Source organism: Melanaphis sacchari, unplaced genomic scaffold (genome assembly GCF_002803265.2).
Source record: "Melanaphis sacchari strain LSU unplaced genomic scaffold, SCAv2.0 Contig212_pilon_pilon, whole genome shotgun sequence".
NCBI classification, from domain to species: Eukaryota; Metazoa; Arthropoda; class Insecta; order Hemiptera; family Aphididae; genus Melanaphis; species Melanaphis sacchari.
Window position 1 is genome coordinate 308,091 of NW_020271059.1, and position 13,507 is coordinate 321,597.

The 13,507-nt window shown below is 26.3% G+C and overlaps 1 protein-coding gene across 2 annotated transcripts; it reads right to left on the reverse strand.

The window, feature by feature from the left end:
- Positions 1–683: 683 nt before the first annotated feature.
- On the reverse strand, positions 684–12,848 carry LOC112593879 (arylsulfatase B-like). 2 transcript variants are annotated; one of them, XM_025338463.1, is made up of 10 exons: positions 12,471–12,848; positions 8,974–9,133; positions 7,872–7,942; positions 6,099–6,251; positions 5,737–6,007; positions 4,873–5,039; positions 4,420–4,555; positions 1,874–2,029; positions 1,005–1,491; positions 684–859 (listed from the first exon to the last, which is right to left on the reverse strand). In XM_025338463.1, the coding sequence occupies exons 1-9, from the start codon at positions 12,597–12,599 to the stop codon at positions 1,007–1,009; spliced, it is 1,728 nt and encodes a 575-aa protein (XP_025194248.1). In that variant the 5' UTR covers positions 12,600–12,848; the 3' UTR covers positions 684–859; positions 1,005–1,006. The 2 variants fall into 2 exon arrangements, with proteins under 2 accessions (XP_025194248.1, XP_025194249.1); XM_025338464.1 differs by lacking the exon at positions 12,471–12,848 and adding an exon at positions 9,206–9,352.
- Between the last annotated feature and the right edge of the window lie 659 nt (positions 12,849–13,507).

Genomic DNA, 13,507 nt, shown 5'->3' on the forward strand with positions numbered 1-13,507 from the left:
TTATAAAAAAAAGTAAATAAATTTACCTATTAGTGGTATTAACAATTAAAATTTATAGATATTTGATTTGTGTTTATCTTATTTGTTTTTAATGCACTATAAAAAAATCACCTTTATTTTCGTATTACATTTTTAATATACCTATTTTTTTTCAAGAATAGGGTGTTTGTATTTATGAATTGCATAGGACTTCGCAAATCATAGCTCTATCGCCGTAGTTGATCACAAAGTTTCTCGTATGAGAAAAGCTCTAAATAATAAATAATCTAAATGCATTATGGTCAGCATTTATACATTGCTAGTGAATATATAGTATTAACGACATATCACACGTGATAAATCTGTATTTTTCAATTTTTATTATAATAATGACAATAACTATAGTCAAATAGAATCGTTTAAAATAAAAATTCACAATGTTTTTTTTAATTTTCCATTTTGCAAGCATATTATGCTAGTCAAGAGAAAATTTTTGTAGTAGTGTCTTTTACGTCAAATTACATTGCTAAGTAAATATAACAATATACTCGTATTATTATATTAATATCAATACGTAAAGCATAGCATTTTTTTAAAAATAATATACCAAATAATTCGTTATAAATAGGCAAATAAAGTATGGATACAGATCTAAATCTACATATCATATACTTAAACCGTGTATTCGTGTCTATAATTTTATATATACAATATACATACTTACATTAATTAATTCATTTTCGCCTAATGTTTTTCCTGATTTTTTTTTCGCAGCTCTTATGGGTCATACTGTCATAGCACGATATTAAATAGCCTATAACTTTCTTCAAGAATTGGGCAATAAAATGCAAATATAATTTTGCAAATCCAACTAGCAGTTCTAAAGATAACACATTTATAGTATAAATGATATATTCGTATGTTATAATTACACAATTGTAATATTTTTAAAAATAAAATCAATTTTATTTTTAAAATAAACATGGAATAATAGTATTTTAATAATACTAAAATTACCAACGTACTATTAAGCTTTGACGAAGGGTTCCAGCCAAGACTCCCAATAACCGGAAAATCGACGAGGATCTGCGTTGGGATCAGTTATCGGTTTAGGTGCTTGCATTATCATTACCCTTTTGAACTGCCTCAGCATGTCAATCGTCTGATTCAGCATTTGAGGGTTTTGTTCGGCCACATTTCGATACTCACAGGGATCTTGGACGATGTCGAAAAGACAGTATTCGTCGAAACATTCGTACCTTTGGTCGGGATCGGGATCGGAAACGCGTTCTGGACACGTTTGACCGTCGACTTTAGCCCGTGAACGGGCAACGTAAAATACGTCTCGCGCCGTCAACGTGTTCATGCAGCCGTCTCCGGTTAAACAGTTGATTTTTGATAAACGCAAACCGACAGTACTTGCTATTACACCGGACATATTATATTCCGGTCCTATATTACCAGGATCCCCGCTATACTTGAAATTGATAACCAAGTCACTCGTACGGTTACCTGTCAAAACACATGGTGAGCGCGTTATTAATAACAAGTGAATGATAAGTACAAGTCAAAATATGTTTATGTAAAATCTAATCACAGTATTTGAGTCCTATGGATTAATGGATTGATGAAACCATAGGCGTAGGTTAACCTAATAACCCATACAGGTATTTGTATCTTGGAAAACTCTAAAAACTAAATTATGATTTACCTATTTGAATAATATATTGTTTCTTGTCCCTATTTGAATATTAGAACAGTACGTGAATTAGAGGTTTTAATAATAAAGTGAAATATAAGTTTACAAAATCCATTGTTATTATGTTAAAGGTACACTAACAATATCGTTTCGACGTTTCATATCAACTAAATATAGTATAAATATGTTTTTTACTTTTCACAACTTTCCATTGGTTGAAAATTATGGCTTCTTCTCCTCTTGTCTCATCTATATTGATTAAAACTTTTGATCTTATTTGTTCTGAGGTATCAGTTAAACTTTTCCACTGATCGACGCCGTCAATGTTACCTAAGTTTTCAAAATTACCACCTAAAAATGAATTATTTGTTAATAAAAATTAGAATTTCTGTGAAATAATTCTAAAAACTTTTCTTGATAATACAAAAAAAGTTCCGAAGTACTTAAAAAAATCGAATCTGTAATACCGATTATAGTACCATAGAATAATAAAAATTCATAATAAAAAGATAAATATCTATTAATAATATTAATTTCTTGGTAATTATAATTATTAGCTAAGCTTACCTAATACCTATAGCAATCATTTTTATTTGTAATTTTAAAATGATTAATTTTATAAAATTATACATTACGCAGCTATTAAAATTATAATTTTTGAATATATTTTTGGTTTTGAACAGAATAACGAATTAATTTCTTTTAAAAAACAAAATGTTGTTCACCTTTTACAATATCTACAAAAATTCAGTATTAATTTTAATAATAGTTATAAAAATACAGATTTAATTTTTTTAAAAATTATTCAAAACAGGAATTTTTCAAAATTCCTTTCAAAATAGCATTTAATATAAATTACATTATTTAAAAAATATTTATGTAATTCATGTGCTATTTGTATGATAACAGTTTTATTTGTTAACAAAAACCTTAACATTTAAATACAAGGTTTTTTTATGATATTTTTTTTCTGTAAATAAATTCTTCAAAACTATATTTTAGTAAAAATCTTGATAATTTTAGACGATATTTCTTATAATTTATTAATTTACCAATTAAAAAATATCAAAAATACATATTAATAATTTTTTTATAAGTGTCTAAATTTATAATTTAAACTTATAATTGAAATTGTAGATTTTATAAAATAATCATAGTACTTATGTAAATTTTTATAATTTTGAACATATAATGTATCTATGTAAAAACATTAAGTAATAGAAGAACCTTTCTTGTATTACATTTTCAAAACTTAAATATTAAAAGAACAATTTTTATAAATTTCTTACTAAAAAATAATTTTCAAATTTTAAATTTAGGCACTTATAAAAAAATGTATTAATATGTATTTTCGATCATTTTTAATTGATAAATTAAAAACCTTGTAATAAATTGTTCAGTATTTTGACCAAGTGAAAATTTTAATCAGCATTTAAAAAAAAACTTTTAATTGTCTATAAATAATTTTAAAAAAAATTAAAATATTTTGAAAACTACACCATGTATAAAATATGATAAAATAAAACTGTAAAAATTTGAATTTTCTACGGTTATTTTTTTTTTTTTTTTTTTTTTGAATTATAACAAAATAAAGAAATTAACTTCGTCAAAAATTGATTAATCCTAAATTTTTTCGTTTTTTCTTGATTTTTATTTAGTTTTCTTGATTATTAACAAAATTATTGGAAAATGATTTTTATTTGAATTCTTAAGTACCGACGTAATCAATTTTTTACTACAAAATTAAATTCTCCCCTCCCAAAGTTGAAAATTTAAGCATTTTTACTGCTTCTAAAAACAAACACAAAAAACACATATCGTTGTAAAATCAGTAGGTATTGAATATATTCATATTTTTGCTCAGTACCTAAAATTAAATAATCAAGTAAATTATAATTTATAAGTGTTTTTTTTTCTTTTGAGCTCGGAGACTTACAGAAAAAATTGTTAAGTATTCAAATGTATTAATAACAAACTCAAATAACAATAATAATTTTTACTCAAATGCCTAATGTTGAAAAAATAAACATGGTATATTAAATTTAAGTATATTATATAAAATTCAAGATATTACTGTATTATAATAGCTATGGTTAGGTAAGCTATGTTAGATTAAATTATTATAAGATCTTATTGATTGTAAATTGACCTAAATGGCATACCATCAGAGTATTAAAATTATACCAGACTAATTCGTCATTAAGTCTAAAAAAAAGTTGGATTTAGTGTTATAAATGATAATAAATATGACAATATATAAATTGAATACCTATATAGTTTAGTATAATAAACTAATATTGTTTATTTGTTTAAGTGAAACTTATATTTTTAATAGATATTATAATATATTTGGGGAAAAAAGTATTTAACCTCCTTAGATAACTGATTGTATATACTTGTCTTATATACATAAATAATTTTAACAATGTATTTTATGTTTCTTTTCTAAATAAAAATATATAAATGTGAAGTGATAAATTAAATATGCAAAGTATCATTTAATTAAAAGTTACTTCCTACTAACAAAAAAAAAAAAAATAAATAATAACCATCAATCGAGTGTTAGCTATTAAGTATAGATAATATAATTTTTATTATACTTTCATCTTTATGATATTACCCATGAAGTACGGCATAAGCATAAGAACAGTTAAAGCCAGTTCTAAACTTTATGTAATTATGTACCCTCGTAAACTTAATACTCAAAAAAAAAATCAATACAAATTGTTAAATGTAATTACCTGCAGCCGTATATAAAGTGGGCAACCAATCAGTAATATGAAATAAATTTTCAGAAACATTGTTTTTTTCTTTCAACCATGGGCTCCATATTGTAGCCACCCCACGAACTCCACCTTCAAGAACTGATCCTTTTTTCTACGTTTCATAAAAAATATCAAACATTTTTATAACCAATTTACAAAATATTAATTTGTTATTTGTTTTTTCTTCGTGTTAAATATAATTTTGATTTCTATAACTAAAAAAAATTATAATTTATTTTTTATTTTGATTTATCTGAGTGAATTATTATTATTTTACGAATCGGTTAAGTTAAGTTAGTAGGTAGTACAATCACCAGATGATTCTGATTAAAACTTCCCAGAAGCTGCTTGATACAATAAAACATCACACGAATTATGACACGTGCAAATTACATAATATTTTAATAAACGTCACAAAATCAATCATACCCCTTTCAAAGGCCAATTGGATCCAAAGTTTTCATGACCCCATAACGGATCGTCTGTCGGTGCACCGTTGTCAGACATAAACACTACGATAGAATCTTTTAGCATTTCGTTTTCGTCCAGTGATTCGATTATTTTTCTAACAGAATCATCCAATGAAGTTAACATTCCTAAAATAAGTAGGTACACCATATTTAATTTTAATTATACTTATTGAAATATTGACCACCATTCACAAAAAGAACGAATGTGTACGTTTGTCAACGAATCAATAACGAATATATCCAAAAATAAATTGTTATATATACAATTTATTATTGTGTAACATGCTAAGGATTAAGCATCTTAAGAGCATGTTTATAGTACGTATAATAATAAACCTTTAACTATTCTATTAAATCTGCTGTCTAAACTATTGTAACAAAGAGATTTATCATAAAACTAAGTTAACTCATTGCTATTTTTTGGTTTACTCGCAAAATGAAAGTATATGACGTGTGTCTACGTAAATTATAATTTATAAATAAAATAAATTTTGCATTCATTTTATCGATTTTATTACACCAATGTCAAATTATATAATGAAAATAGAATTTATAAATTATTTTGATTTTAAAATAATATGCCAAATGCTATATTTATAAAATAATTAATTGTACATACGTTGTTTTCCGTGAATACTAGATAGGTACACTATCCAAAAAAAAAAAAAAAAAATTCATAGAGAACATCAATTAGTTTTAGATTGAATCACTGCGACGATAATAAACTTAGACCATTTAAAAAAATATGATAAAATTTGTAAAAAATATCTATAAATAAAACAAGGTAAATTCTAAGTACAATAGTCAACAATATTGTTCTCACCTGCATAAAGTCTTCTGTTTTCATTTTTAATATAACCAAATACTTCGTCGTTGTACGTTTTGTTCGAGACTTCTAAATGATTTGGTCCTCTATTACCAGAATGAACGGCTAAATGACTTAGCATTAAAAACATTTTCGTATTTTCCCGTTTACTTGATTCTATGATTTTACAAGCTTCTTCTGTGTAAACATCAGTTGCGTACCGACCGCGGTCCATCTCATTCCCCGCTATTTCGAACCCACGCCTAGCATCGATACCACTCATTGTTTTCTATTATGATTTTTAGAAACAACCGTATTATAATACATAAATACATTTTATAAGTACATTCATTGATAAGTTATAGACAAATTATGCTTACCGTAGCATGTATGCTGTTTCTATAACCAATATACCCGTTCCAGTAACCAAAATGACTATCAAATCCCCTTTGTGTGGGGGTGAAACGTTTTTGGTAATAGCCTAAGTGCCATTTTCCCACCAAGTGTGTTGAATAACCCAACTCTTTTAAATACTTAAAATTTGTTTAAAAAAAAATTTCAATAAGTAACAACAACTCAACTAAAGCGTATGATACAATAAAATTAAATTAAATGTACAAAAAATTGAATGGTGTCCCGTCATTTTTATGCAGAAATCTTGACGCGCATAAAATTAATGCAGTCATTTGGACGAACGACAATTGGGCACACACGTCATTTTGACACATGTAAATTTGATGCTGTCATTTTTGACGCGGTCAATGTTGACGCAAAATAAAACTGATTACAAATTGTCTAAAATAATTATTATGCATATTATTACAAGAATAAAAATAATGGAAAATAATAGAATAATTTATTTAATTAATATAGAATAATTTATAACAATTATTATAAACATATATTTTACTATTTATTATAAAAATAAATATTGTGCATATCTTGAAACACTTCGTCGGTTATGAAGTCACTTGAATTTTAGAATCCTAATAGAAACAATCTTTTTGATGAATCTTTGTATTGTTTTTTTAATTAGTGCATACCCAGCAATTAATTATTCTTTCGTAACTTATGTTACGCTTTCATTTCTTTGCAATGACTTATAAGCTTACATATAACTGATTTTGTACAAATTATATATTCCAACAATGCATAATTTCAGCCCTCAATACTATTATTGGTTCTCGGTAGTTTAAAAGGCTGGACATTATAGGTAACGAGTTAAAAAGTTAATTTATTTATTTATTTAAGTTAGTTAACGAGTTAAATTTTTCCCGTGTTATTGAATAACTAACGAGTTAATTAATTTTATTTTCACGTTATGTTAATTTTTTTCCTAAACCACAGATTTAAAATGAATTCAATTCTGTAAAAAATAATTCTATAAAACAAAATTTGAAATACTAAAAAGATAGATAAGTATAATTATTAATTTTATATTAAAAAGTAAAGGTAACTTTTAACTTTAAAGTTAACTTACAATTTTCTATATTAACTTAACTTAACGAGTTAAAAAAATAGTTAACTGGCCCAGCCTTGGTAGATTATATGTAAGACATTCTGAATAGTTCCATATTTGGATAGGAAATTCTGGTTGTCGATATCGACCTCTCCTGTCCGAAATTCCTATCCATGTACCTTTGAAATAGGTAATTAGTAAAGATAACATATTTTCGTTTTCAATGTAAAACACGCTTTCCAACAAAACTTCAAGATAACCTCTCTTTCAACAGGTATAAAAGCAAGCGTTATTAAATTTCGAACTTATATAATATATATTTTGTTGTCAATCCATAGTTTTGAATTTTTCGTCAAACTGCTTAACCAAAATAAAAATAAAACAGTCGTATGTATTTTTGTACTTGGAAATTCATTTTTAATAGAGCTTATTGATGATTTTTCAAAATCTATTGTAAATTACTTTGGACATAAATCAAACTTGAGAGATTTTAATGATTGAAAGGTATATATGTTTTATTTTTGTTTTGGTCAACATTGACTAGCGTCTAAAAGTGGCAGCGTTAAAATTGCATGTACCTATCGATATGACTCATATGCGCCTAATCGTCGTTCGTCCAAATAACATCGTTCATTTGACGCGCGTCAAAATGACGAGGTACATATATTCAAAATTAATATATAATCGTGTTTACTTGTGGTAAAATTTTTTCATCTGTTGGTAGTGCTGACGCTTGGCCAGCAGCAATGGGTGTACCTTGAAAGCCTGACAACATATAAGTGTTTTAATGTGTAAAAAAATTAAATTATGAGCACTAAATATTTTGAATTATTATCAAATATATTTCGTATACAGTAGAAGGAACACGGATAATTGATACAATCGCGTAATCGAAACCAAATGTCTAGGGGCGGACATTGTATATTATTAAAACATTGAAAATCAACCAGATTATTGAAACAATACATCAGTTATTTGAAACAAATATTAGAGCCAAGATAATACAATTTCACTACTGTGGTACTACATTATTTTACTTTTACTGTCATTATTTATCAATACTGAATTCCACTTGTCCAATTAATTTTGTTTATTTTTATTGATTTTATTCGCAAGCATGATACCTAAATTCTTTACTATTGTCGTTTTAGTTAAGCTTCGACGTGTGTTCATAAAGGTATAGATATTTCATTTTTCTAAAAATGTTTAAACACCGATATTTAAGTTTGGAACAAAATTGTGACTTGTTGAAGTCATAACATGGTGACTTGTTAAAGTCTTAAGTCATAACACGTGTTTCAAAAATTAGTTTACATGATGCACTGATGCCGCAGCTCGATTAAATATTTCTCATTCCACATTGAATAGGATTTTAAAAAATTGTTCAAAGATTGAACGCACAACATTGGAAAATGAATGTAGTAGTCGGAAAAGAAAAAGTTGTAGATAGAGCAGATGAAAAACCTTTGAGCAACATAATTCTTACAAAAGCATACGGTCATTAAATTACTCAACGCAAAAAACAGACATTGATAGATTCATATTTTACATAACATATAAAATAATCTATTTTTTTTTCATAATAAATTAAATCAATCGCTAATAAGAAACGATTGGTTAATTGACACATTTTATCTTGGTCCAAAAGTGTTTCTAACAAGCGACTTCTACTATATATGTACCTAAACAATAAATATGACTGCGACTTAATTTAATTACGATTACCAGTATTCCTTCGAACAAAAGACAAGTATAAGTATTATATTTTTAAAGACCCTATCAAATTGTCAACTTACCGTAGCGAATCGGGTATTTGCCAGTAAGTAAAGCTGCCCTCGACGGAGTACAAGTAGGCTGAACATAATGACGATTCAATATTACACCGTTATAAGCAAGTGCGTCGATATTTGGCGTGGGTATTTGTATAGATCCGTGAAATCCAACATCATTCCAACCCTATTTAAATACATTTATCACAAAATAAATAAAATAAAACCATGGAAGTATTAATTTTATAAGAGGACCCACATTTGAGCCGAACACAATTCTTGAATAAACACCCACCGCCGCTACCGCCCTTGATGGGCGCTGACGCGCTGTCATGTTGTAGCACGCAGTACACGGTAATTAATTTTATACACATTATAAATTAATGTATTATTAAATATACTACAAACGAAAATTAGAACGGGTTGAATAAAATGATTTGTTTTAATATAATTCGATAAATTATACATTATTTTTTTAGAAATAAATAGATACAAATATAATATTAATTAGAGTATATTATCTTTATATTATTGATTATACTTCTTTTTAAAATAATTAAATTTGACCTGAGTAATAAAAATGCTTAGATTTACAACATTGAGAGTGATGTATGGTCGCAAATTTGATCTAGCTGGTACTTATTGGAGGATCAAAAATAAAAATATATATAGCACTTTTCAAAATAACCTTGAAAAAAAATAAGAAAAACAAAAATATTTACGAAAAATCAGTTTTTGACAACATCGGTTTTATTTCTTTGGAGTAATTCAAAAATGATTAATTGTAGATGCTTTAAATTTTCATCAATTATTTATATTAGCACTTTCAATATATATTATATATTAATATATATAATTTTTTTTTTGAGTTGTTAAAAACCAACTTTAAAAAAAAAAAAAAATGTTCTGTAATCATCGAAAAAAAAAGTTTTTCGTATACAATGATTTATTTTTGAACTAAAATTGAACACATCAGTTACAGTAATCAGTTCAATGACGAAGAACACTTTCCTTTATTTTTAAATTAATTTATTGTAACCGATTCCTATTTTATAATTGCATAAAAAAAAATAATAGGCTGTATCTGAATTAAGTGCCAAAAAAAGCGATTTCAATTAATAATAACCGAATTACGACTGTGTATTTTTCGCGACAGATTCAAATTACGAACAAAATTTGAACAAACGATCAGTTTTTGCTGATTTACACGTAATATATCGTATGGTAAAAACATAGTTGTAAATGTTATATATGTACTATACTTCTATATACGGAATTTCTCATAAGATTAATGAATTAGATACGATCAGATTTGATTGTAATTTATTATATAAGTATAACCTCCAATTTAAAATAATAAATAAAAGCTAGAATTTAGATCGATTGGACATCAAGTAAAAAAATTAATAATAAATCTATTGTGTATACCAGTTTACTTTATATATATATATGTTACGGGCAAAGTAGACTTTCGGGCAATGTTTACATTGCCCGGGCATTATGGTACTGCCCGATTATGATGGGCAATGTAGATAAAATTATACATTACCCAGGCTAGTTAGAATTTCCCAATCTAGCAGGGGCAATATAAACCAAGTTCTTATGTTATAATTATAAACCTTTCTAATCTTATCAATCTTATTAATTACTTTATTATTTGAATATTATTATTATTACCTTAACTATTTATTTTTTTAAATTATCATTACATTTTTTATCACAATTACATCAAACAATACATAAATATCATCATATTAATTATTTATTTTTGCAATTATTATTTGAATGGCATTTCGAATTACATTTTTTCCCTGCCGCTTTACATTTACATTTTTTATTTGAACATTGTTGGGTACAATTACACCTATCAAACCCCTGTCCTCCTAAATTTGAATATTTCCTCGCTGCTTCTCGTAATGTAATTGTTAGATCAGGCACCTCCTCTGCAATTATCAATTTTTCTTTGCACGTAATAAACTGGTTACGACTATATGTGTGTTCCAACTTTCCTTCGGTGGTTCCTATCTTATAGTTATTGTCATGAACTAAAATAATAAATTAAAATATTAAAATGATGTGTATTATACTTAAATGTATAATAAAATTCGCGTTTTACCTGCTAGGATAACTCCAAGAATACAACGAAGGTCGCTGCGAGCTCTGTCTACATCAGGTATTTTGATTTTGACGGTTTCACCCACTTTTGCATCACAAAATCTTTTTTCGGATTCTTCTTTCATTCGATTAGCTTGAATTTTTAAATTTACGACTGACTCTGTTCTTACAGTAATTATTTTATTTATTCTATTATCTATTGTTTCTTCAATTAATGTTTCATCAACTTCACAATGATCTCCAGTATTCATGGATGTAAATGATGTAATAGCCTCCTCTAAATCTTCTTCAGTTTTTAATTTATTAATTATTAATATTGGAAGTGCCGATGATTTTAATCCAATTTTAGCGCTACATCCAAACATTGCTTCATATGGACTGCATTTTATTCCATGATGTAATGATCGATTTTTCATAAATTGAACAAATTTTAGTCCTTCACTCCATTTCTTTGTTTTATTGTCTTGTAACCAAGTGGCAAATATGTTTTCCACATCTTGATTGGCCCTTTCGACGGACCCTTGACTTTGCGAATGTCTTGGTTTTCCGTGTACAATTTTTAAATCTTCCCACACAAACCGATTTACCGATAATATAATCTTGAAACTACGATAATTGACGAGATAATATTGAGAGTTTTGTATATTGGTACCTCGTGGCTCATACTAGTATAGGTATTTGAAATACTAACAGACAATGATTTCATAATATTATAGTTGATAGTTTAAGTTACAATGTCTAATTTACTACGGGCAAAGTATACTTGGACCGGTGAAAGTATAACCATGCCCGGTCAAAATAGTATTTTAATGTATTACCCAAAAACAGCGGGCAAAGTTTACATAGACCGGGCAATGTGAACATTGCCCGAAAGTCTACTTTGCCCGTAACATATATACTAATTTGTAATTTTTAAGTTTAATTTGATTTTTTTATTTAAAATTTTTATACTATTTTTCAATTTGTTTAATTTTTGTACTACAATTTTTTTTATAAAATTATTATGACATATGATTATTGTATAACTACTTACTTTGTTTTTTTTTTATTTTGAAAATTTTCAGTTTTTACACATCTCTGATCAGTATTACTGAATATTAATTTTGTTTATATTTTTTACTTATCAGTTCTGTCGCAAAAAACATCACATATATCATTATTCATTACTATAATTTAGCTCTATTGCGATTTACGAAAAAACTGCGCTCACAATTCTTTCTAGATAATGACTTTCGCATACTTTTAAAAACACCGGAAAAATAATTTCTCAACGCGTTTATAGTTAAGATTAATATTTACTTACTATCTTACGTATTAATGTATTATGTTTCGCGTTAAACTTACCTATATAATATAGACATTTTATCTGTGTACTGTGAACATCATAAATTTAATATTAAAATACTTACCAAATCGTCAGCTATGATGAGAATAATATGAGGTTGTTTCTTTGGTTCTCGTTGTAAAACATTATCGTTTAGTTGTAAGTTTGCGATTAACAACAATATACCAGTTATACGTCTAATGAAAAAGACCATGATGATGGTGACTGTGATCCAGCGAGCGATGGTTTAAAATATGTACGCAAGTACCTAAATAATACGATTTGACAATGATAGTATTATATAATATCGCATTATTAAGTAAGAATATTTGTTAACAGTTGTAGATTGTTGAGTTTTGGCTACACTCGCAGAATAAATGTCAACACGGGTGTTAGGTAACTTAAATCCATCGGAACCTATCTAATTGTTATATAATTGAGAATTTTAAAAACCGTAAGTACTATAATGACTCAATATCATATCATCATACTATTAATTTATTCTTGTAATTTATGATAACAGTTGCTGTATTCTACTATTCTGTTTTCAGTTATCAATTTTTAATAAAAATGATTAGGATATCGTAATAATATGCACTCCTTTATGGAGGTAGATTTTTACTCGTATAATATGTAGTATACATAAAAAGTAGATTTATGATTTTTTTTTTTTTTAAATAATTGTTTTCTTAATTTATGTTAATTTTTAATAATAAGTATCATTATAAAATAGTTATCACCTTAATTTGATCACATTTGATCATATTAATATCATACATAGTGATAATTTTTTAACTTTTAAATTGAACTGCTAAATTAATTAATTAATCTATAATTTTTTAATATATAAAAAATAATAGAATAACCAAAAATATCGCTATAAACTAAACATTTAACGCTATAATAATATTAATATACACCTAATAATTCCGAAAGTTTGTTTATTTTTACGAATTATAAATCCGAACAGTTTAATCAATTATTTATACTAAATTTTTATATATTCTTCATTCTCGGTAGTAAGTAACAGTAATATTATTTTTTAATATGCTGATAATGTTTTTCACAAAATATAACATGTAAAATATTTCAGTTGATAGCTGTTTGTACCTTTTAATTGAT

Bases quoted from the DNA above. Each gene is read 5' to 3' on its own strand.
- LOC112593879 (XM_025338463.1), bottom strand. From the start codon at position 12,599: ATGGTCTTTTTCATTAGACGTATAACTGGTATATTGTTGTTAATCGCA. The intron at 6,008-6,098 runs GTAAGCATAATT...AAATCATAATAG, and splicing joins GAAACAGCATACATGCTACG to AAAACAATGAGTGGTATCGA. The intron at 2,030-4,419 runs GTAATTACATTT...ATTCATTTTTAG, and splicing joins CACTTTATATACGGCTGCAG to GTGGTAATTTTGAAAACTTA.